At 41.7% G+C, this 25,855-nt stretch overlaps 1 protein-coding gene across 1 annotated transcript in view; it reads left to right on the top strand.

The window, feature by feature from the left end:
* The window catches only part of LOC139595516 (L-threonine ammonia-lyase-like), a 31,289-nt gene extending 9,721 nt beyond the window's left edge, over positions 1-21,568 (top strand). The window contains exons 4-12 of the mRNA XM_071438781.1: positions 2,385-2,501; positions 3,388-3,629; positions 6,949-7,114; positions 7,558-7,654; positions 8,535-8,610; positions 9,254-9,379; positions 10,598-10,765; positions 11,074-11,131; positions 18,813-21,568. Coding sequence (XP_071294882.1) covers positions 2,385-2,501; positions 3,388-3,629; positions 6,949-7,114; positions 7,558-7,654; positions 8,535-8,610; positions 9,254-9,379; positions 10,598-10,765; positions 11,074-11,131; positions 18,813-18,911 — 1,149 coding nt within the window. The 3' untranslated portion in view covers positions 18,912-21,568. The remainder of the gene's footprint in view (positions 1-2,384; positions 2,502-3,387; positions 3,630-6,948; positions 7,115-7,557; positions 7,655-8,534; positions 8,611-9,253; positions 9,380-10,597; positions 10,766-11,073; positions 11,132-18,812) is intronic.
* Positions 21,569-25,855: the final 4,287 nt, after the last annotated feature.

Genomic DNA, 25,855 nt, shown 5'->3' with positions numbered 1-25,855 from the left:
GAACTATGCTCTTAAAGTTATCAGAATACTGGAATACCTATACCCATGTCAAAACCTGTATATTTTACTGTGAAAATAGCCCATGACTGTTGTTATTCAAAGTAATGTTCCTGCAGAAGTTATTAGTGCATTTCATGCACTGTTTCAAAAACACAGAGTGGTGTCAAGAAGAACACAGAAAACCTTTATTTTAACTCATTGTGTAGAGGTAAGAGTCCCTCTCAGAGATATTTATTTAGATTAAAAAGTGAGTGTGACTATAATCCATTTGATTAATTGAAGGGAGAAACACTTTGCAGAGGGCGATTCCTGATCTGCAGGCAAAACCATGGATGGAGCATGGAGGAGCATGGTTCCGTAGGCAGGAGTTGGCCTTGGAGCTGAGATATGGCATCATGAGTGAATTGTAACATGTCCAAGAGGTAGTGAGCATAAGCAAACTAGGAACTGATATCAGGCTGGACACCTGGTTTGGCTACTGGTGAAGGAGCTGTGAGGGTTGTGTTGTGTCAGCTTTGTGGATGCCAGAGGGAGGCTCTGCTGTGTGCTGTACCTTAGACATGGTATCTGTAGTCCTTAGATAAGATCACAGTGACTCAAAGGAAATCTTACAGGCTGGTTCACTGAGTCTTAGGAGGTTACACATGAGGTCAGTTCAACTGCAAATAGCGCTGATGCCTGCTTTGTTAGAAGTAGTTGCTATATTTAGGCTACATGAAAAAATCCTCTGTTAAAGGAAGATAAAAAGGATAACCTAAAGAATTAAAATCCTGACTATCAAAATTAAAGATAAATATCAATCTAAAGTACACCACCCCTGTGGGAAAGAGTGTCTTAATGACATAGTTTTAAATGTAGGAAGCTTAGCAACTTTATTATGCACAGGATTAATTTCCTTAAATCCTTTTTCTGATTGTTTGCTCTAGAATCCAAGATTCTCTACAAAAACAAGCATGGTATGTGAAGCACTAGCAGCATTTATTTTATGGTGTTGTTCTATTTTGCATAGGCATTCTCCATAGATGAGGATGTTTAGGATATAAACTATTATCCTATTAGTGTGCTAAGCACTTTCCATCGTTTCAGTTTCTGCAGCCAGATTTGCGAAGGAGCAACAAGTGGTAGCTCCTATGTCAGGATTTTCAGAAGCAAAACAGAGAATCTGGCCCCACCTATGGGTGAGGAACTTAAACATATGCTTGGAAATCCACTAAAAAGCCTTGAAGTGTTCACCTGAAACACGTAGTTTAACTGCATACTTTAAAGCAAGTGTCTGCTTCAGATATATATAGTTTATATAAAGTCACCTGGAAAGTCCTGCAGTCTGAAAGCCATGTCAGTGCCTATTAGTGTGTACACTATACATTGTATGTATGACACTGCCAGATATTGCTTGAGAGAAATATTTTGTCATGCTGGTTTTGGATCTGTCTCGCTTCATGGCTTATCTTAAATGAGGACTTGATCCCCTAAATCACCAGGGCCTCATTTGCTTTGGCAGCCAATAGAGGAGATGGAGCCAATTCTGAAATAGAGCTGCAGTAAGCCTGGGGAGCTGGCACCCACAGGCTTACTGCTGCTTTATTTCACAAGTTATCTTGTGTAAAACTCTGAATTTAATGAATATGGTAATAGGAAATTAATATGTTGATACATGCTGGGAGTGTCTTATTATAAAGCTTAACAAATATTTGCCATTAAAATCTTTTAAAAATCATGCATTTGGGCAGTGCATCACATGTAATGTGCTTGCTAATTCCCCTCAGCTCAGGCATCATTTCTGTTCCAAACACTAAGCTTTTCCAAACAGCTGCTGCTTACACTTGCAGTCCTGGGAAATTGTTTTTTATTGTTTCCATTTTTCTTTGAGTAAGAAATGTCTTTGCTAATATTCTACTGGCCTTAGGATGCAAAATGGACAACACTCAGTAGGGAATTAGTGGCAGAAACCATAGCAGAGCCATAGGGGGGCTCAAAGAGGTATTTTCTGATGGCCTTTGTATCTATTAGATGATGAACTTATTTTTTTGGGTAGTCAATATCCAGTTCTGGCAAGTGCTGCATGTGTGGGTTTTAAGATAATTGAAAATATTTATTTTAATGCCTGTGTTTGAACAGTAAGATCCAAAGCAAGTGCTATTTTCAGAGTTCTTAATGGTATGTGGTACATAGTTCACTGCTGTGAGTTTGAAAATCACTTCCATAAAGCAGAAGGACCTGGTAGGTAACAATACTCTGTTGTGAATGAAGAACCAGAAGATGAATTTTGCTTTTTAGAGTTCATATATAGGAGTAGAATTCATGCCTCAACAGGCTGCTGATGAGGTGTGGAAGTTTTTTCTTAGTAGTAGATATATTGACATAATATTATTTATCTGCTCCAGTATTCTAGGCTATCCAAGCAGTATGGAATGGACATCTACCTGAAGAAGGAGTTCCTCCAGTACACAGGGTCTGTGAAGGAACGAGGTGTACTTTACCTTCTGATGTCATTGCCTCAGGTATAGCAAAATGTCAGCATTCAAAAAGAAGTAGAGTAGCTCTGCTTCATGAAAATGGAGCAGAATTGACGATAAAGTTACCTCTAATCTCCATGGAATCACAGTGTTCCTTGTCTTTAGCATCATTGTACTGAACACAGCATGTGAACAGAGATAGGTCTGAATGTAAAATAATACTTTATTTACAATTGGCTGATCTGCTGATGAAATTCTTAATGTTTGAAACAAAAGCTTGCAAAATGGAAACATCAGCATTTTCTTGTGGCATTAAGATGCAAGTGTTTTTATGTGTACTGTAGTTCTGATGTGTTGAAACCACCAAACTGATGAGCAATGATGAAATTGAATTACAATGAGTGATGACAAAGATCTAGATCACCAATTGATTTTGTAATGAATTTCAGTTTTCTTACATGAATAGCTTGTTTATCGTTTGTCATAGGAGATTATTGCCATTGTCACAGGAGTCTCTGCAGTAATTGTTAAAATAGGCATGAGACAGCAGCCCAGAGAAGTGGTTATTCCTGCCTTTCGTAATAATATAAATGAAATCTTCTATTAAAAGGAAGGAAAAATTAAATAATTTCATACAGACAGAGCAGAGATATAAGCTCTGAGGGACCTATCAGCTCTTCTGTGATCATTTGGAGTTTTTCAGCTCTTTTCCATGGAACAAGAATTGAACCTAGAGGAGTGCAGGCACAGGGATTGATCTTGTACTGTTTTAGCTTTGTGTGTAAATCCTGAGATCACACCAGCCATGCCATGCATTCAATTCAATCAGCTAGTAAAGGGAAAAAAGGAAGCCAGACCATTAGAATGATCCAGGATCATATGGGACAGCTATGTGACCCTGTCCAATGTGCAATAACAACCCTGTTTTCAGGAGCAGCAAAGAAAAGGGGTGATCGTGGCCTCGGACAGCAACTTCTCCATGGCTGTCGCTCACCACGCCTCCGAGCTCCGTGTGCCCGTGTTTGTGATCCTGTGCACCAGCACGGCCCCAGCCCGGGTGCGGATGTGCCGCGAGTACGGCGCCATGGTCATCTCCTACGGCGCCACGGCCAAGGACTCCCAGCTGCACGCGCGGAGGCTGGCACAGGAGAACGGCTACCTCTACCTGGAAGAGTGAGTGACAGCCAGGCACATGAGAGAGAGCTCATGAGATGCCTGCTCAGCTCTGCAAAGCACAGTTAGTTTCATTAAAATCACAGCTCATGCAAACGCTCCTCTTACCTGGAACGTGGACTGTTACGTGTTCCCAGGCACAAATCACGTCTTTCTGTAACATTTGACCACGCTTCTCTGCCCCTCAATTAGGAAAACGCTGATTTTCTGTGAGCTAATATGACAGAGACTGTAGTTTAATTCTTTAGTAACTCTGTCAGAAAGCATTTAGGCTGGTGTTCATTTCTGGTCTCTCTGAAGTTAGGTGGGTAAAAGCTAATCTTTAATGCAAATTGTTCAGTGGGAAAATGTGGAGCAAGAAGAAGTGAATGCTCTAAGAATTTCACATATCTGGTGTGAGGAACAACACTGATACTGTCTTGAAAAACAATGATTAAGAGTCTACTTCACACACATGTTTAAAGTAGCTAAGGATGAGCATAAATCTAAATTTGAACTATTTGAGGTCACTGGACAAAGCAGATTTAACAAAAACATAAATAAGATGGGCAAAAAGTCTTAGAACTCCTACCTTTTCTCTTTAATCTGTAGCCTCTTATGCATTCCCCCTCTGCCCTGCCCCTTTTCTTTTTTTACCTTTCTTCAAGAAAGATTTCCAAAAGCACAGAGGGGTGAATCATTAACAGTGGTCCCTCTGAACCCTAAGCTGGAATGTTATGGTCCCCCTGCCACTGCTGCTTCTGTGCAGGCTTCATCCCACTCCTGGTGTTTGTATGGCACCTCCTGCAGGGAGTGCCTGTTCCCCTCCAGCTCCCAGGCACTGCTGCCTCAACCACAGTAATGGTGAGGGCTGCTGCCTGGGAAGAAGATGCCAGAATGAGCAGAGCAGAGGAAGTCCTCAGTGCTTTCCCATCTGGTGTATTGGGAAGGCAGTACTACAGACTGTACTGCTCAATTCCTCTGGTAGCTCTGCCAGCAGCCAGTGACACATGGGGCTGGTTCGTGGGCCTGGTCTGCCACCATGGCCACAGTCTTGTCTCAGACTGGGATTTTCAGTGGGGAATGAGGTGCCCTGAATCCCAATGAATTCTAAACACTTTTAAGCTCCTTTGAAAACCACAGTTTTCCATAACTTGGTGATTTTCAAATTTCTGTCAGCCATTTTTCAATTGATGTGTTAACCTCCAGCTGGCTTGCATCAACGTTCACACAAAAGAACTAAATTATTTCATTGTAATTTGATTTTAATCTTCCCCTTAAAAAATTATTTCAGTTACATAAGGTAGATATTCTCCAGGGACAATGCATGTGTAGTACTTCAGCAACCAACACTGAGGAACTCTAAATATACCCACTACTATTCATAATACTAATGCACTCTGATTTATTTCAAGTTTCAGGTTACAATAAGCAAGTTGTTCAATCTGTGACTGTGTTTAATTAAAACCTCACAGATGAAATTTTTCACTAAAAAAAAAAAAAGGAAGAAACCCCCCACTTCAATTGTGAGGCTTTTCATAATGGGATATCTGAAAAATATTTTGTTAGGTGTAGACCTGGAGAGGTTTCCCAGTGTAATGTGTGCCTTTATGGATAGCCAGTCCTCTCCAGTGTGGGTCTGACACACATTCTTGTCACTTGCCAAAGCTGTGTGTAAAATACCAGCTGAGATCCCAAGTGTTGGAATGGAACTTCCACAATGTCATTGTATTTCAGTTTAATTCTAGCTTGGATACAATCCCAAGCAATTTGGTCTCTGGGTCTCCTCACCCAGGAATTCATTTTGCCCTTCCTGAGGCACAAGGGTTGGGTACGTGACTGGGCTGGGCTGTGCCTGCAGCTGGCTGTGTCACTGTCAGCTCTTCCCATTGCTGGGTGCAATTAAAATTCTGTGTCATGAAAATGACCATGCAAGAACTCAAGTAGATGGAGGACACTTTTTACTCAGTTGCAACTTCCTGGGGAATCCCAGGAAGGAAATGTGATTTTTCAAATTGGAATTCAATCATTTAGTCTGCCTAATTGCTGCCTAGGTGCCATTAAATTTTTACTAACTACAGGGGCTCAGGACCTCATTATAAATGCAATGTGACTATTGCCAATAACTAACTCAGTACCTCTGTGAGGGTGTGAGAAACATTCCTTTGTCAATCAGGGAGGAAAGGGTGCTGCAGATTGAATTACACACCTTCCATCCTTGAGAGCCCATTTTTTTCTTGTGTAACTCCCTACCTAAATGCTGATCAAACCTGATTATTTCTGATCTGGTTAGTCTGTTACTCTATCCAACAGACTGAGTACTTTCCTTGGAACAGATAGGAACAGAGACTTCTAGCTGCCACACCAAAACTTCATTGGAAAACTAAAGCCTGACAGCCCATCTTTGATTGCTGATGTATCACACATTTCAGAAGGCAAATATCCAAGTTTCTGGCTCTGGCTCAAAAATGCTTGTGTCAGTCTACAGTCTAGATATATCTGCCTTCTTCCTTCATTTTGCCTCAATGGCATATGATATATTTTTTACTTTCAAAAAGCAAAAGTAACCAGTCACAATGCAAAGAAATTGACCCATTTTATTATAAAAGTTGATGTCTGATCAGTGAACTGATGTTTCAATGGATGTTAGCAAGGAAAACATGATGATCTGAAATACTGATTCAAATTGCTAACGGCTCTCCATGCTCAGAGCAGTCTCATTTGGACAGTTTTCAGTTGTTAGAGAGGCTTTATTCCTTCAGTGAATATTCCAGGCCTTCATTTGTTTTTGCATGTCCCCTTGTACCCCATGTAACTATGGCAGGGGAAGCTCCACAATCTCTTTGATATTTGTGAGGCTGAACACACTGCTTAAATCTCAGGAAAATTTCCATTCATCACAAGCACTAAATCCACTGATAAGTAAAGAGGGGATTTCTTTTTGAGGCTTTGCTTTAGACTGCAGCATCTAAAATTTATGAAGCTGAAGGAAGTGATGGCAATGGAAATATGATTCTCCCTGCCAGTTCTGTAAATCCCTGATAGCAATGGAATTAAGTCCTCTTCAATCTGAAGACTCTTTGAGGGACTTTTTTACAGCACACGTTTTCTCCCAGTAGGGCACGAGTTTTCTCCCAGTAGGGCAGAAGTTTTCTCCCAGTAGGCAGCAGCAGGCTGTGGTCCACCTGATGGCACCGTCCTGCTGCATCACCTCCTCCCCTCCTGTGCTGCTGATTTATCTCACATTTATCTTTTTCTGCTGAACAATGTCTTGAAAGTAGTAGATGGAATTATTATTCCTGCACTGACCCCTGCTGATGTGTGCCCTTCCTTCCCCCAGGGAGGACAGTGCTGTGTACCTGTCAGGCCTGGGGACCGTGGGGCTGGAGATGTACGAGCAGGTGCCAAAGCTGGACGCGGTGATTTTCCCTGCAGGAGGCCACTGTGGCTTGCTGGCAGGGTCAGCTGCTGCACTCAAACACCTCAACCCACATATTTCTGTAATTGTAAGTTGCTTTTCACCTATTAAGCATTGTGTTTGGGTGGCTTTCACCACAGCTGTTTACAAAAGACACTGGTATCTAGTGACACTTGCAGAGACTGCCTGTGCTGAGGACAGGAACTCTCTGATCCTGTGGGCTTTGCGTCAGAGAAGACCCTGTAAGAACCAGGGAAGTTCCTGTCCCTTGGCTGTTTGGCTGGGTTTAAGAGAAAAGTGTGGGAAGACTTTTCCTAAAGCAAATAAAATCCAGTTCTGTGTTTTGAAATAAGTTTTTATTGGAAAAATTTGGTCCTAAGTAAGCCACAGAATAAGTTTAGTGGTAGCACGGTTGTTTTGACACTTGAAATTGATTGATTGTTAATTTGAAGAGGAAATTTCAGTAGGTTTGGCTGTCTACTTTTGTGGCAACTTCTGTTATATATGAGTCACAACCTCTCTCTTCCTCAGGGAGTTGAATCTGAAAGTTTCCCAGTGTTGCAACAGTCCTTAAAAGCTGGCCACCCAAATGATGACCAGGCCTGCAACAATCATCACTTCTATGGAGGTGAGAAAATGCAGTATTCTTTTGGAGCTAAAATAAAGGTTTTAACAGATTTCTCCAACTATATAATTTTCTTATTATTTCAGTTCAAACATATTTTAAGGGAGTTGTGTGAAGAGTCAGAATTTAGTTCAAGCTGTAAGAGCAACTTCTGCCACATTTTCCCGCACACCCTGATGGGGTAAAAGATAATTTCCAGTGCACATGAATACTTAGAAATATGAGAGTATTTATCTGAACATTGTGCTCACACACAGCATCTAAACCAGTGAAGTCAATGGGAAAGCTCTTGTGGAAAAGGCAGGAAAATGATGCAGTGCTGAAATATTTAGACACAAAACTGTTCTCAGAACAAAAGTGTTTATAAATGGTAGAGTTGTTTCCTTATCACTTGTTCAAAAAACCTCATCTGTTAAGCAATTTAAGAACATTCTGTTTGCCTGATGTTCAAATCTCTGGAAGTTTTGGATTAAATGGGACTTTTGTAAGAAACTTGTAATTTCTCTTGGTTAGCTCTGCCTGTGTCTGCACTCATAGACAGCTGTCCTGCTGGAGCTAACAAGCCCAGTACCATGCTTGGGTCTCCTCTCCTTCAATGCTCCTTGAACAGTGAAAAGCACTGGGCTGCAGGGTCACTGTCACATTGCAGCAATGCCAGTGAAGTATCAGAAGTTTCTTGAAGGGGTCCAAAATGGCAAAATCTTCTTGTGAGAGTTTTTCTTTCATTGCCAAACACATTTCTGTCACATGAAAAAAATCAAGCAACTTAAGGTCATGTAACAGCAGTGTGCTGCACTCATTAAGGGCACAAACCAGCCAGGACTCTAAAAATGACTATGTCTAAAGCAGCCAACTTCATATTTTTGTCTTTTGAAATCTGCAGATGTGAGTGGAGTTTGCTTTGGCAGTAATTCTTTGCAGCTGACTGGGAAGCTTGTGGATAAAGTTGTTGCTGTGAGGTAGGTGAAGAAAAGCAGTGAAATGAATAATACTGGATGCACATTGTTGTGTATGAAAAATGCAGACTTAGGGGGTGTGGGGATATGAGGTACCTTTCCTTCCAAGAGGGGCACTGAAGACTTTGAACCCAGACTCATAAACCATAGAAATCATGGAGCATCTCAAATTGGAAGAGATCCATGAAGGATTATCAAGTCCAACTCCCAGCTCCTCACAGGACTACCTAAAACTAAGTGATATGACTAAAAGTGTTGTCCAAACTCACCCTTTAGCCAAAATTTCACCTGACACCACTACCTGGTCATGGTCCTGGTGTAAAACTTGTCCTTGTGTTCTACAACACTTGAAGGCAGCCCTTGACAAACCTCTTCTAAATCTTCACAAAAAGGCCACATTTGTGGAATATACTTACTACTAGGACTTAGGTAATATTTCTGGTAAACAAGCCATCCTGTCTTTCAGTTAATAATGAGTCTGAGATGTACATTCACCCCCAGCAGCACAGCATTCTGTAACACCACCTTGGGATCACATGTATCTGGGTGACCCAGATACAAGAACCCAGTTACCCATAAATGTGTTATCTTCTGCTTCTGGGAGCTCTTGATTTGATTTGTTTTGACCCAGGTCTCTTGCTTTCAGGGAGGAGGACATCCTCATTTCAATGCTGAGGCTGCTGGAGTATGAGCGAGCCACGGTTGATGCAGAAGGGGCCATTGGGCTTGCAGCACTGGTGGCAGGGAAGCTGCCTGAGTTGAAGGGTAAAAGGTACAGCAGCTACTGAAAACAGGGAACTGTGGCAGAAACATGGGACTGAGCACCCTGGTCCTAGGAAACAGTGAAAATCTACTTGTTCTGTGGGTGACCAGGCAGTTCCTGCCCCTGAACTGGCAAGGGGCTTTTCAGTGGTGGAAACTTGAGACTGACTGGACCGGTCACAGGTGGTAAGATTGTGCAGAACCAGATAGATGCCAGCCTGGGGACCTGACACATCTTATCCCTTTCCTTGATTCCTTGATTCTCAGATATCTAGAGAAAGGCAGCTGCAGCTCCACGAGGCATCATTGCACCTGCCAGGACAGTGTCCTGCCCTTGTTAGCCTGTTGTGTCCTCTTGTTCCATGGTGGAATCCAGCCCTGTCTGTGGTGGGACAGAGTTAGGCTGCCTGCTGCAGTGACCCAGTGGCACCTGCCTCCCAGTCCTGAGAACTGTCCACACAGTCAGAGGGATTATCCTTGTGCTTGGTGTTCAGCGTGTGGCCGAGTGCTGCCTTGCCTCCCAGACTGGGGACTCAGCACTTAAGTGGATTGAGCCTTGGCTCAGGTCATAGTCCAGAATGTATTTGAACATACATGCCCTCAAGACAAAATAAGATTTCTAGTGCAGAGGATTGTACACTAAAATACTGCTGAGACAATTCTTCAGAAGAGGCTGGCAGTGCACGCAGAGCAGAAACACATTCCAGTACAGCTAAAATAAAAGGGAAAATGCAAAGAGGGTAGGTTTGACTCTGCAGAGAGGTTTTCATAGACTAATCATGTGGCTCTTCACTTGCACTTCAAACATTTCTGCACTCATTTTTCAGGGTTGTGATGAATTTAATCAATGGTTACAGAAAACCTTGAACATACATTTTGTCTGATCAGTAAGAGGCTGAAACTTAGAACTTCCAGGTGAGAATTACATCAAATTCTTAAAACTTGCAACTTAGACCTACAGTTCCCCAGCTAATTATCTCTAACAAAACTCAAATCTCCAGGAAATGCAAAATGAAAACAACATTTCAGACCAACTAATGCAGCCAAATTATAGGCCTCCCCTACCTGCTCACAATGGATACTGAGGCAGGAGCCCTCTAATCTGTAATATTTATTGAGGGGAGGTTCTAGCAGACCTTAGGCTGATATTGGCACAGTCTTTATGATCTATAGCTCCTTTACACAGGCAAGTGCTAATCAAAACTCTTGTTTTTCTGTCTGTTTTCAGAGTGGCAGTTGTTATATGCAGTGGAAACCTGGAATTATATTTGCTGCAACAGTGCATAGCTCGTGCCCTGACCCTGGATAACAGAGTGTGCAGATTTTCCCTTGTGATTTCTGACTGCCCAGGAGACATGTCAAAGCTACTGGAGCTTTTGGCTCGGGAGGAAGCAAGGTAAATCAGACTAATAGTTGGGAAATATAATCACAGATTAGCACAAAGATTATTAAAGATTGGGAAATGTTTCCAAACATCTCTGAAGCCAAGTCTGTAAGTAATTAATTAATCAAAGGCTTTTTCCTTGCTATATTGCAGAAAAGTTTTTATTTCCTTGATTTTTGTTCCAGTCTGAAAACACCTTTGTTGCATAGAATTGTGTCTAATTCATAAAGAAGGAAAGATACTCTCCAGACACTTTCAGGAAATGTTTGGCAATGACAGGGGATTGTTGTGATCTCTAATTTGTCCCTTATTTGATCTAGAGTTTTGGATATCAAACAAGAACGCACATTTGTGACATCTGAGCTCTTCACTGTTGAGGTAAGAGGAAATGCAATTTCAGCCTCTCCCATAGTACTGGCCTCCCCTGGTTTATTCTGTTTCCCTCTCTCTTTATGCCTGTGTTGAAGAAATCCAACAGAGTGTGCAGACTGTCAGAGAGTATTTCCTCTGTGTTGTACAGCTTCTTGCCAAACACTTAGCAGGCATATAAATAACACAGGACCAGTTTTACTTGCTGTTGCAACATCCTGGTCAAGTACTCCAGGTGTTGCATTGCACTGTTGCTGGTATGAACCCTGCTGACATGTGTGGCAGGTGCTGGAGGAGGTGAGCAAGCTGCAGCATCCATCCAGAACTTGAAGAGCCAGCTGTGTAGGCTGGCTGTAATTGTCTGACATGTTTGCCTTAAAGCAATGTAGAGAACACCCTTACTCTTAAGGAATCCTTGTTTGAAACTAGGGACTCAGTTTTGTTTCTTAGCCACCCAGAGCACAGAGGAAAGCCATTATTCCTTTGTTGAGTATTGGATGCAGAAAGAGTGAAGAGGTGTTACCAGCTAATGATGTCTCTTAAAAGGACCATTTTTCTCATGATGCATCTCTTATTTCAACTGGTTTGGCAAAGGTGTGGTCCTACTGATTTCATGCTATTGCTGTCCAGGTCCAACCTGACTTAGTTTGTGAAACCCCAGGTGGAAGTCAAATTAGAGATCTTTGCTAAACAGGTTCATAGATGGGGTGCAGAAATGTTACTGGGTAAGCAATCTCTTTGATTTTGGCCTTTAAATTTTATTTCCTGCCTGGATGCAAAAGCCTGCCCAATATTTTCACTCGCAGATATAAAGAAGAGGCAGATTAAAGATCACTATGGTACATGATATCATCAATACTCTCAAGCATCTAGGACTTAACCCACATTGTTCTGCAGTGTGCCATAATGATAGGCCAGCTTTGGCTGATTTGGAGATAGTGTGACACTCACTGCACAAGGTGCAAGAGGTGGATAAATCCCTCTGAGTGACCAACTTAGCTCTGGAAATGCTTTTCACTGAAGGTTAGATTCAATACAACCTGTAACTCTAACAAAGTTTTCAATGCCATTTTTATCAAGTGAGGCTTGTAGTTTTTACTAATGCTATTAAGCAAATCAAATGAAATCTACTGTCTTAGGTGTTTTTTTTTTGGTTGGTTTGTTTTTGTTTGGGTTTTTTTTAAATTTTTAGTAAATACAGGCCCTGAATGAAAACAGTGCCATATACTATTCTCTGCACTTTAAACACAGTGTAATTTCACTTCAAGAATCTGACAGTATTGGGTAGAAGGGAGGAATTTTCATCCCTGAATAATTTAATTGGATATTGGATTTGCCTGATGGCTTTCAATCAGTCTGGGAGAGGCTATTGGATAATTAGATGTGAAGTACAAAGTAGTGACCCAGACATACAGACCTCTGCAGGCAGCTCTGTCTGGGGATATCTAGAGAATTGTGAAGCTTTCTTTGAAAATTAAAACATGTGTAATCAAAAAGGGTAAAATATAGAGTTTATATGTAAGCATCAAAATGAATTTGCTCTATCCAGGTATAAGAGAAAATATCTATTTTCAGAGTAAAGCTAATACCTGTGAGGAATGTTTTGGTTTTTTCTTTGTTGTTTCTAAGAGCCAAAGACCTGTGTCATCAAAACATTTTAAGCATTTGTTATATAAATTACAGCACATAAAATAAGGTATGAATTTAAACCTGGATCATGAACCAAAATTACAACCTTGTGCTGCACTGGCAGTAATAACAAGAAAGGCTTTGCAGCTGTACCCATTTCATTCTGACTTTAATGCGGACTTTTGACTGTGGATGTAGATTAGGTGTTTGACAGAACAGAGCAGAGAGCATAGATGCTGATTTGAAACACTAAATCTGTCCTGTCAAGATCATTGCTGCAGCATTTAATCATCCTTTTAGATGTACACTTTTATTTCTAACAGAGAGAAACTTGGCTTCTAGTCACTTATCAGGATGATAGAGCAGCTTTGGTCGGGGTTTTCTCATTCTAGTGAAATGCCTTTCTGGGGTAGCATTGTTCATCTAGTGCACACTTGGAACACTCTGTGGGAAGATCCTTGCTGATAGTCTGATTTCATGAAAAAGTAAGGACTTTCTAAAATGAAATTTTATGTTCAAACTACACTTCTGGAGAAAAAAACTTTTGGAACATTTACTGGCAAAAATAAGAGATTTTTTCTTTACTAAAAATAAGGAAGGAATACCTCTATATTAAGTTAAATTGTATTGAGAAGAAGTGCCTTGTGCAGAGGAATCAGCTGCTTGTGTTTATGAGCTGCCTGTTCATACCTCCAGTTTAGATTCTCTTCCTTTGTGACTCATTCTGGATTTCTTTCCTGCAGAGGAGTACACCCTAATTCAGTCTTACCTGACTGGTTAGGAAACTACTTCCAAAGCCCCTGTATTGAAATAGATAACTCTTAGCAAATCAGACAAATAATCAGTCTGGTAAGCTTCACATTTTACACCTGTTGAAGGAGGTTAGATGACTGGGAATATCTAGACAGAAAAAAGATCTGAGCTAATGAAATAATCGTCTGATATCACCAGCTAAGTGGATACAGATATCTAAAGGACTACCCAATTCATGGGAGGAAGCTACAGCTTGCTTCTGTGAACTTTCTCTGTTCTCCATCAGTAATATTCCTCAGATTCAGTTACATGGACAATTTATCATTTAAATTGCTTCCATATGTAAACCTCTTTAAAACCATTTAAGTCCCTTTAATTTCATTATACTATTGGCTCAGAGAGAAGTCAATGAACAAAATCAATAAGCAACTTAATAAGGTAAGGACATTCTTTGTTATGAAGTAGTTCAGCATCTTGCCTGCTTAAGAAGTGTATAATTTTTGGACTGGGGCAACCTAGTTGAAAAAAAATTTCCTTGACCTCATCAATTTTCTTGAAAAGTCTTCTCACCACTGAAACTCCAGCATAATCAAACTGGCAGGTCCAGGAGGGTTCTGTAAGGTTTTTAATTGTCCCAGCAGCTTTTCAGTGGGTGGCAGTGCTCCCTCTGAGCTCACTCCTCTCTGGCATTATGGGCTGTCTGTTCTGTTCACTTCAGACCTCTTGGGAGCTTCACCGTGCTGTGGTTTTGAAGAACTTGGAAGAGACTGCCTGTAAAAAGAACATCCACCACATTACTTCTCCCTCTTGTCTGTGCATGAAAATGCTAAATCATAAATCAAATATTTCCTTTTCAGTTGCATTACACATTCTCCCAGTGGTGCTGAAATTCCTGGCTTTGCGTGGCATAGTGCCTGTTTTTCTCATACAGTTCATTCACCTCAGGCCAGAACTCAATGAATTATTTTAGTCTGCTCTGGTCAATTTGAATAAATTCATTTGGGCCAGCTTGCATTCTGTAAAGGATGGAAGGGAATATTTTGGATTAGAGTCCCCAGTTGCCAACATATTCCTGTCATTGCCCTGTGAAGCAGATACTCAGGAGCAGGCAGCTGTACAGCTCAGATGTGCAGGAGGATGCCATCATTCCCAAAGCATTTCCTGCATGACCCTGGGCAAGGCTCTGCTTCCATGTTCCATTCCCCAACTGCAGAGTGGAGACACTGGGAGCGGGAAGTTGAACACTTCATTTCTTCTGAGGCTCTCCAGAAGAATTTGGTGATGTTCTTTAAGGCATTCCCCAGCAGACTGTGGCACGGGGCAGCCTGGCCCAGCTGGAGAAGGATAGGCTGGCCCTGGGAGGGTCTGAGTGTTCCTGTGGGTTATTACCTGCCTTACGTAATGGCTGCAGCTTGTTCCTGCTCGTGCTCACCCACCTGAGTGCCCCAAGTGCCAAAAGATAAGGGCTCAGCTTGCACAACCAGCTGACAGCTGCTGCACTCTTTCTCAAGCATTCCATTGCTCTGACCACGGGGACAATCTGGCAGCTGATCCCCAAACCATCAGCTGAGCTGCTGTTACCAAATAATCTGTAATGTGAAGTAATCTACACTGGGTGTTTACCAAATAATTCAGAAAATTGCCCAGTTGTTGATTTTTTCTAAAGAAACCCCTTTTTCTAAATACAGAACAGAAACCAGTGTATATAAATCAAGTTTTCACTCTTAGCTCTGGTGACTTTCATGCAAACAAACCTATAACGTTGCTAAATGTAATGTATCATCAATTATGAGTTATGCAAAAAGATTTAGATGCATGAATACTAAGACTTAGATCATGAATACTAAGTTATGCAAAAAGACAGCTTAAGATGAAGAATATGATTTCTAGAATTAAAGAAGCAGAATAGAAAGGTTCAATGGATGATTCACAGACATAAAGAACTGCATTGGTTATTTAGGATTAGCTTTACATGGAGCCTGGAAAAGCACAAAAGACTGAAATCTCGTGATTCAGCAGTACTACTCACATTTCCTCTGCTCTCTAACATTGGCTCAGCATGTCCACCCACTGTTTTTATTTGCACACACAGCCTACAGGTAGTAGGCATCAGGGAGCTGAGAGGCAGTTTCATTTCATTTAAAAAATTTATTTTTAAAATCTAGGAAAATATGATCTAAAAGGTGAAATGCCTCCCCTATGAGATCTTGCAGTTAAAAAGGAGTAGAGGTGTCCACCCTATTCAGCACAGAACTTTGCAAATTTCTTCCTTTTGCAAAGTTATTAAATTTCCTCTCTTTGAAGTCAGTGTAATTCCAAAGAGTATTTGGATTTATGCATCTGGATTTTGGTGCTCTACAGCAATAACTTGTCATATTTTTTTCCTTTAATTTTTTTTAGCTTTTGTCCTGCTTCCTCACTAATTTCCAGTCTTTAAATAAACCCCACAAGCCATCAGTACTCAGTGAAATCTCTTCTGTCTTTAATTTTAACTTGTAGGCCTGCTGTGAAAAAAAAACTTACAGGCTGAATAAACCCTTTACCTGAAATTTATCTTTACCTGTCACAGGGAATGGAACTTAAATGCAGTAAAAGGTCAATCTGTCTGGTTTTTTTGATGGTCTTGCTGGACCAGACAATTATTTAATTAATTAATTAATCCAGCAAAGATATTATATGTAGGAGAGACATTCATAAAATGCACTCTGTTATTGATGGTTTTGTGGGGTTTTTGATACACAGAAAAGAAAGGTGTGCTGTGCACAGCTGGCCCTGCTGCCAACAAGAGCTCTGCAGGTTCAAAAATCCCATGTATAGTTCTGAGGGTTTATCAGTATGAAATAAGTTTAAGGTAAATTTTCTTCTAGTTGTCATAAGTTACCTTATCTGGTGTACAAGAAAGATCAGGCAATAGGTTTTGTCATTTATTCTTAAATAAGACCATTTTGGGGCACTTACTCTTAGGTCATTGATAGCTATGCAACCTCCTATAGGTATTGGGGTGCTTCTGCATCTCATATAAAATATAACCTCATCAACTCCCTGTGAATGTGAGGGTTGCTCTGTTGGACACTTGTGTAAATTATGTGTCCCAGGCAAAGCAAGCAAGAGAGCAAGTTTGTGAAAGTATAACTGCAGTGTAAATTGGGTTAATCTAAGCAAGAAAGTAAATTACTGCCTTCCTTGCTGCTGAGATCTGGAGCTGCCCCTAGGTGTTGTGTGATTCTCTCTTCACTCCTGCTGGGACCAAATGTTCTCTATTCCTTTCTTTGACAACTGTGAAAAATCAGGTGAATTTCTGGGGTTGTTTTTTATCACTGCTGTTACTATTGGTTCTTTTATGATACACTGCAGCACAGTATCTCCCTTATCAGCTGCTGCTTGTGGTGCATGCTTAGAACAAAATGACAGTGTTTATCCAACTTGCTCACAAGCTCTCTGGCTCCAGTCTACTGAGGTCTGCCTGGTTTCCATCATGAGCAGAAAGGAAAGGGCAGAGAGGATAATTAGCCATAAATCAAAATGCTTCCCCATGCTTGCTCCCAGGGCAGAGCCACAGCTTGCTACCAAGCATTCAAGGCTGAATCTCTCACATGCAGACTGGTTCCAGGAGCAGCAATTGATTTGCTCAGGACAAAACAGGCATGATTACTCTGGGAGAGGAAGAATCTTGCTTTTTTAATTACAGACTCCATGTGAGATGTATGTGTCCCATTGAAGATATGATTGCAAAGCTTTGGGGATTTTACATGAACCAGGGAATGGACAATGGGTGTTGGGTACATTGGCACTCTCAGATACTTTTCCCAATCATTTGTTCTCTCCCCTTTCCTCATTATTTCTTGTCCTCTATGACTGTCCTTCTCTTGAGATTAAATCCCACTTTTTTGAAGAAAAAATAAATTAGCATGTAATTTGCATTCCAAAGAACCAAACAAATAGAACTATGTGTAGCACAAGAGGTGAAGAATTACAAGACCAGATCAGAATTGTGGCTTATTTCAGGATGGATATTTGAGAAGCTGTAGCCAGTTTTCTAATTAAGTGTGCTATGGCTATTTAGGTTAACTTGGAGTGTTAGTGTTTTATATTTTCATTCAACAGTTTTACTAAAGGCTTATTGTTATTTTAAGACAGTTCCAGAAAACATGAATTCTAAGTTCTTATTTAGAAATGTCCTTGCAAACAAATTAGAGTACTTTTTTGACTTGTATTCTAAAAGGGATGCAGCTCTGATAGAAGCATTTTGACAGGGGATGTCTGGAGCAGCCCACCACCAGGTTATCATGGCTCCTTGTTTCTCTGCTCTCTGTAGATTTGCTGCTGCAATGAACTCTCTGCAGCTGCACCGTGACTCATCTTGGGTCCTTTCCTTGCTAGATTTCCACGTTTCTCTGAGGTCTTTTCCCCATGTAGCACTTTCAACATCAGTGATTATTCCAGCAGGACTATCAGTAATGGAAGTTAGGAGTCTCAAATTGTGAAATATAATTTTCCTTCTGTGCCTTTACTTTGGTGCCTCATCTTTGCTAGTGCCCAGGCTTTCAAGAGATGGGCCAGAGATGTGAGTAGGCAAAAAAGAGAGATGAAAAAATGCCATTCAAGTTATTATTTCTAATGTCTGCATGATAGGATTTCACTAGTACCTTTGGAGGCAAGTGAAGAATTAAAAAAACCTCTCAAGATTGATTTTGCCCAAGTTGTTTTATTTAGCAGAAGAACAACCATAAAATAAAACTAGAAGTGATGCAATAAGCAAACAAAAAACAGCATGAAGCAAGAAGGTATGTGAGAAGTGAAACCAGTCAAAATACTGCAGGGATGATAAAGAACTGGGGGATAACTCCATGACAGACAAGAGAAGGAGAATACAAAAAGCTTGAAGGATGGAACAAACACTTGCCAGAAATACAGAAATGTGATGAGGTAAGAGTCAGAGGTTGGTGAGGTGGCAGCAATGCCATGCACAGGGAAAAAGGACAAGAGAAGCTGCTAACAGATGTCTTCAGGGAGGCCAAGAGCAGAGAGGTACCTTGCCCAACAGCCAGCAGAGGATCAGCCTGTCTTCTTTAAACTTTGAAGGCAATAAAGTAGGGTTTTGGAAGGTTTTATGGTCATGCAGATGGGCTGGAAGAGCCCCAGCTGTCTGCAATGTCAGTTCTCTTACCTGCATAGAGAGCGGATGTGAGGGCCAGAGTTTTTATTTTGAACTGATTGTTTTTTTGAGTGTACTTTAGGTTTAAGTTGGAAATGGCTTTGTCTGAGATTGCTGCCATGCCATCAGGAATGGTTCTAATTCTTTTTCCAGGTGATGTGCACTGTGGAGACCAGAGACAAGATGCACACAGCCCAGCTGAGGAATGCACTCCTGGAACGCTACCCCACAGCTGCCTGGACTGAGCGGTGACGGGCGCAGCGCGGGGTGGGGGCACCAGGGCCTCTGCCAAGGACTCTGCAGAGCCCCTGCCTTGAGGCTTTCACAACAAATCTTATCTTTCAAAGCTGAACAGTTAGCAAATAGCATCAGGATATTTATTTCCTGCCTAAAATGTAGTAAATGTCTTTGGGGAAAAAAAGGTTCAACTTGGAACTTTAGTTTAGCTAAGGGAAGCTCTTAGTCTCTGCTGGTGTTGGAATTCCTCAATTCATTATCAGCTGGCTGCCTGGATTTTAGCTAGTTTGTAGAACCCAATGATATTCCATACACAGGGAGAAGGCATTTCTCTTTACATCTGAATATAGACTTCTCAAAGGTCTTCTGATTTTGATGCCCATTGTTGAAGTAATGCAGCTCCTTCTGCTGGACTTAGCCATGTTACAAGTACAGAAATTTTCTGTTTCCAAGCCAGAAGCAGTTTTCTGTTTGCTAAATCTGCTTCAGGAGGTGGGTGGGATTGAACATGAATATGTTCTGATCTTTGCTACCACGTGAGGAAAGATTCTTCTAATAGAAGGTAATTTAAACACAGACAGAAAAACCCTTGGAAGACAAAAGCCAATATAATATTAATTTTTTTCCCAAGGGAAAATGATCCTATTTGCAAAATAAAATTCAAAAATATTTTGCAGAAATTGCAAAAAAGTATAGAGTATGATTAGAGCTCATAAACCGAACACAAATATATTTCTTCCCTCTGCTTTTGGAGAATCAGTATAAAAAGGGGTCTCGCTACCAATGTGAATTTTGTAAATAGCATTCCACTGATTATCTTAGTCTGTCTAAAACAGGCTCTATCCATCTCACCCAACAGATTGAGTACACTGTCAATAGTGACATATATTTAAAGACCACATGTTAATAGCCAAAGGCAGTGCTGGGAGAAGAGGAAGCCTAAGTCTTAGGCACATGGCTAATGCAATTAACAAAGAACACATTGACCTAAATACCATTTTTATCACTACAGGCAGAGACCAACTAATAATATAACAGAGTGGGATGGCAAGAAATGTAAGAGGAGTTCAGGCCCTCTTCTGGATGTGCACACAACACAGTTGTGCCTTTTCATTTTCATTTGGGCAGAATTTAACTTCAGCTCTGGAAGACCTTACAGGTCCTTCAGTATCTGAAGAGGGCCCCCAGGAAAGCTGCATGGGACAAGGGGCAAAGGCTTTAAAGAGGGCAGATTTATATTAGGAATTAAGAAGAAATGCTTTACTGTGAGGGTGGTGAGGCTCTGGCATAGGTTGCCCAGAAAAGTTATGGATGCCCCATCCCTGGAATGATTCAAGGCCATGTTGGCTGGGGCTTTGAGCAGTCTGGTGAACAGAACTCCATGACAGGGAGGTTGGAACTGAATGGTCTTTGAGGTCCCTTCCAACCCAAACCATTCTGTGGTTCCATGATCCATCTCTCCCTGTAGCTTATACAGGCAAGAAGGAATGAGAAGGGCAGCATTGTGACTATCTCTGCAGTAGAGATTTCTGAGAAATAATCTGTTTTCTCCTTCTTGTTGTAGTTCACAAAGGAGCAGGACCACAGAGTCTGACAAATGGTGGACAAAAAATAGAAGTTTACAGGTTTGGTCTGGTTTTGGAAGAACCATATTGGTTTGCACCAAATGGAACTAAAAATTATTGATGACCCAGTGGTTAGTTTTGTTCCCTTCTTGCCATCCAGAATGATGGGTATAGGCCTTGGTCCTGTAAATCACAGCTGTGTCTTTTCAGACACAGCTCCTTTCTCCACTGTCAAGAGAGTTTAAAATTCTGTATGGAAGTAGATTACAGAGTCTATATTACCTACTTGCTGCTTCCATTGGAATGAGAAATGAACCACATCATCAAAGAGCAGATTTAGGGATGAAAACCCACTATTGGTAAGGGTCTAACTACCCTCTCATGTGTTTTGGCAAAAATCTCAGGAAATGTTGAGGATGTCTCAGGGATGTCTCATGAGAAGAAAATGGAGATTTATAACCCAAGTTCTCAGTAGTGGCCAACAGGTTCTGCTGTCTGGGTATTTGGTTTAAAATTTTGGATTATCCTGGACTTTGTTGTTTTAGAAGCTCAGAGCATTAACAACTTCTTTCCTAACCAGTGGGAGCTGCAGTTAGCAAGTCTTCACAAACCTGGGGCAAGAAGATGTAGCAGATAGCGCAACCAAAAATCAATGCACTTGAAATCAGTACATGATTTTGGAAATAGGTTTGGGGTGGGGGGAAGGAAGGTGATGTCCAGAAGGTGCTTAAAATGTCAAACATGATATTTGCTGTTTGGTTTTCTTTTTACTGTTTTAAGTATAAACATAGTTTCAAGTGTAAATCACTTTTCAGTAATAAACACTTTATATGTGAATATAATAATATCAGAGGTGATTTACATTCTATATTGCCTTCATTGAAGTCTCATTGGCTTAAAAGACAAAATTAAGATCTTCCAAGGGGGGGAAAAAAACCTCAAAATGAGACATTTAAATGAATGTATGCTTGGAAAGAATAATTAAATACCTGTGCTGCTAACCTTTTCCTTTTTGAATTATGAAATATAATAAGATCTATGGCATTTCAAAGATTTAATAATGTGGTTTTGAATGTTTTATTTAAAGAAGTATTTTTATATAGAGTGTTCTTATGTACCTTGAAAAATAACTTTAATGATTATTTAAAATTTCACTAATGCTTAAATGAGCAAAATATAAATCTAAGCATTGTATTGATTTGAAAAACAATTAAAATTCTGCTACGCCACCTCAGCAATGAAAGATTTGTCATTTTCTCATGTGATAGCCTCACTTTATGAAATCAGAGTTAATATTTTTCTTTTATCTGTCATAGACATTGGCTCAAAACCCACATCATCCATGAGAGGGGGGAGCTCTGAGCTGGCAGGGAGGAGAGATCAGCTGGGCAGGGTGGCTGCTCTGGCCCTGTGTGGTGGAAGGGAAGGCTCCTGGCTGCTCCCCAGCCTGGTGGGAGTGAGCATGGGCTGTCCTCAGTCCAGCATGGGCCCTGCTCAGTCCAGCATGGGCCCTGCTCAGTCCAGCATGGGCCCTCCTCAGTCCAGCATGGACCTTGCTCAGTCCAGCATGGGCCCTCCTCAGTCCAGCATGGGCCCTCCTCAGTCCAGCATGGGCCCTCCTCAGTCCAGCATGGGCTGTCCTCAGTCCAGCATGGGCCCTCCTCAGTCCAGCATGGGCTGTCCTCAGTCCAGCATGGGCCCTCCTCAGTCCAGCATGGGCCCTGCTCAGTCCAGCATGGGCCCTCCTCAGTCCAGCATGGGCCCTCCTCAGTCCAGCATGGGCCCTGCTCAGTCCAGCATGGGCCCTCCTCAGTCCAGCATGGGCCCTCCTCAGTCCAGCATGGGCCCTCCTCAGTCCAGCATGGGCCCTCCTCAGTCCAGCATGGGCCCTCCTCAGTCCAGCATGGGCCCTGCTCAGTCCAGCCCAGCCCCTGCTCACTCCAGTATGGTCCCTGCTCAGTCCAGCATGGGCCCTGCTCAGTCCAGCATGGGCCCTGCTCAGTCCAGCATGGGCCCTGCTCAGTCCTGCTCAGTGGCACAGATGGGGAGGTGCAGTTCCTGGGCCTGGCTGTGCTCCTGGGCAATGGGGAGGGTGTGGGTGCAGAGTGTCCTGGGCTCTGCTCAGGTGGGTCCATGGGACCAGCTGAATCAACTCTCTGGGATTCTCACTGCAGTCATCACCAGCTTTGGGGAACCTGTCCTTCTCTTCCAGGGTGCCACTGGCTAAAATGCACAGTCCTGTCTCCAGAGGCACAAGATGCCTTGACCCAGGTAGGTCCACTGGAGCTGAGCCACTTTGGGAGCTGTCCTAGGCACACACTGCTTGTCAGGGGCACAGCACAACTTCTTCCCAGGACTATTGCAAACAAGGTGCATCTTAAATTGAAACAAAATCTCTTCCCACACTAATTCCTTAATTTTTTCAACCAGGTCCTGTTAACTGGGGATTAGCATCTAAATCCCTCCCAGTACATGTTTTTGCATCAGGAGCAGTTTATCTTCCCATGCAGGTGGCATGTCCTCATAGGCAGCACCTTGCCTTCTGGCCTGCAGCTTTTGGGAGATTGACAAACTCCCCATCCTACAACACAGTAAGTGAATTTGACATGTTATTGTTTAACTTTTGCTAGACCCAAACATAGGCACGTGGTTTATTGAATGGAAAAGTAAACTGCAACACTCTGGGCTGTAATTCCTGACAGTCATCTATTGGATGGATTTTGTTCTCCTGTCACTTTCTCTGCAGTTTGTTTAACTGCAAGCATTCTGCCATGTATAGAGTGTTGAAGTTTTTAGAGTTTTTTCTGTTACAAATCTTTGCATTCATGTGCTCCCAAACTTTTGCTACATCTCAGAGGAGGAGGAATCCTTCAGTACATTGTGCGCTCCTGAGCTGATGAATTTCCCATTGTTCAAAAGCACTTATTTTTTAAAGCTGCAGCAAAAACTGGTGGCAGTATTTGGAAAATACTCTAATCAAATATGGATGTTGTGAAGTATGTCAGTAATGATCAACATCCCATACAGCTAAGCCCATACAGCCTGTCAGTCAAAAGAAAGCAGGAGTCCTTAAGGACACAGCCAGATGAGTCACATCTGAGTGCACCCACACAAAGGATACAGGAGGCTTGTCCTGTGCTGCTGATGTCTGAAAGCTCCTCTAAATGCAGGCCCTGTGATCTACTTCTGGTTTACTTGCCTGGGGGGCGGGGGGGTTTGCAAGGGCAGATTGCAACTGTGAAAATCCCTATCCTTCACACTTTTTAAATTTTGGAGAAGGACGTGGTTTTCCTTTTGATAAGAGGCCTAGAGTGTCTTTAGGACATTTTAAATTGTGTAATTGCTAATCTTAGTAAACTGGTCACCCTGTGTATTCCCACAAGGGGCACCTGTGTGGTTTTCCTTTGTGAAAATGGTCTCAAAGAATGTTGATAAATGATACAATAATGTTCCTTACACCTCTTTCCTCCTCTCCCCTCCTCCTTCCCCTCATGCATGTGCTGTAGGTATGTTTGGAGTTGCAGGGACTGTGTAAGGTCTAGCACAGTACATGGATTGTGCCGTATTATTACTGCATTTCTGAAAAGCAGGAGGAAAGGGAGTACTGAGGGATTTTGTTTCTTTTGCTTTCAACAAGCTATGGTAATTTCTTGAGCTGTTGATGTAGCTCTTGCATAAAGAGACTGTACCAGAATGCTCACAAATATCAGACTGTGGGACTTGCCTATAGTGGTCCAATTCACCATGGCAGAGACCAAGGAGGCCATTCCCCCAGCTTCAGCAGGCTCTGCTGCTCTGCAGGGGACCCAGCCCCAGCACAAATTAAATGTCCCTAATTAACCAGCACTTGGGTATTTCCAAAGTCTGGCTCAGTCAGCTCCTGTTGTGTTTACAAAAATCTAGGTCTGCATGAAAAAGAGGCAAAGCAAGATAACATATTGAGATTGTGAGAAAAGTTTTTCATCATTCCCTCACAAAAATGAGCTACAGCCCTGAAAGCTTTAGAAGTAGCTCTTGAAAATGGGTGGGAGACCTCTCACTGCTTCTGTCCAGGCTCTACAGTGTTTCTGAGCTGATGCTGCATGTCCTGATCTACACAGCCAGGTCTCCTCAACAGAGCTTGATTTGAGCAGTGATTTGCCAAACGTGCCGATCTGGATAGCCTGACTTTGAGTAAATTACACTCATTTCCATATATTATGATTTAAGGGTGAAAATGGATCTGGGTGCTTTATTTGTTTTCTTCTGCAACGAAGCTACCAAGCAATCACAGCATAAAAGTGCTGTTTTAAGTGAGGTGGTTCTGACTTGTATGAAATTATTCGTTTTGATCACCAGTGTAGGCTGAATAAATAATGAATGGGGGTGGTTTTTAGTATGTCTAGAAAAAACAGGCACGGTTGCTTTTTAAATTTTCTTGGCATCTACTTTACATTGTTAATATAATGCATACACAGTCTTGCACTTAGCTTTCATAGCAAGGGTTGGTTTTTTTCTTCTTTCCAATTTGAAACGGATGTCTAAACAGTATTTATTTTTCAGTGTTGTGACCAGCCAAATTGGCAGAAATATCCATCCTGAAAAACCTTTATTAATGTCATCTTAGCTTTCCTGGTGATTTACCTTCTTATTTAGTGGTCTTTTCCAACAGTAAAAGCTCTTCTGTATGTTTCATTGGGGTTTCCTTTCAATGGGAAGCAATATTTTGAAATACTTTGTTACAGTGAATTAGTTAATTTGCAAGCAGGGTGGGTTGGGTGCCGATGGAGGTGGTTTGACACCTAGCCCAGCCCTTGGGAACACAGGCTGCACTTGTGTTGCTCTGCCCTTCTCTTGTGGAAAGGACATTTTCATTGCAGTGGAGAGTTGCTCTAAGTGATTAAGAGTAATCCTTTATTACTAGGACTAGACTGGAGAAATGCTTATGCCTGGTATAACCAGCAGCATTTCCAGAAAGCCTGACAAAGCCAAGAATGTGTCTTTGTGAGCAGAGTGAGGTGCTGACCTGTATTCATGCTCCTACTGGCTTTTAAAAATAATTTTGTAACATATTAAGGGTATATTTATCTCACTGTGCTGTTCAGGGCACTATAAACACTTACTCAGAAACGATATCTCAATATTATTTTCAGTCTTGTCATGCTGTGGGTTTGTTCCTTTCCTTAAGGCCATTACCTACCCCATTACCTACCCCAGGCTCCTCAGGTTTGCAGTTGGGATCGCATTGTGAAGCCTCCAAAACTTCAGCAAACAAGCATCTGTGCTGTTTACAGCTCTGACAGAGGCTGACAGCAAACACTGGTTGGTTTCTTGTTTGGGTTTTTATGTTTGGGGGTGTTTTGTTTTTTTTAAAAGAAATGTTAAAACTGAACTGCTCTGAAGCAAAGGCTGGGG

This window comes from Agelaius tricolor, unplaced genomic scaffold (assembly GCF_023055355.1).
Source record: "Agelaius tricolor isolate 1412-34295 unplaced genomic scaffold, bAgeTri1.0.p SCAF_13, whole genome shotgun sequence".
Taxonomy (NCBI): domain Eukaryota; kingdom Metazoa; phylum Chordata; class Aves; order Passeriformes; family Icteridae; genus Agelaius; species Agelaius tricolor.
This window is presented reverse-complemented; position numbering and strand designations above follow the sequence as displayed.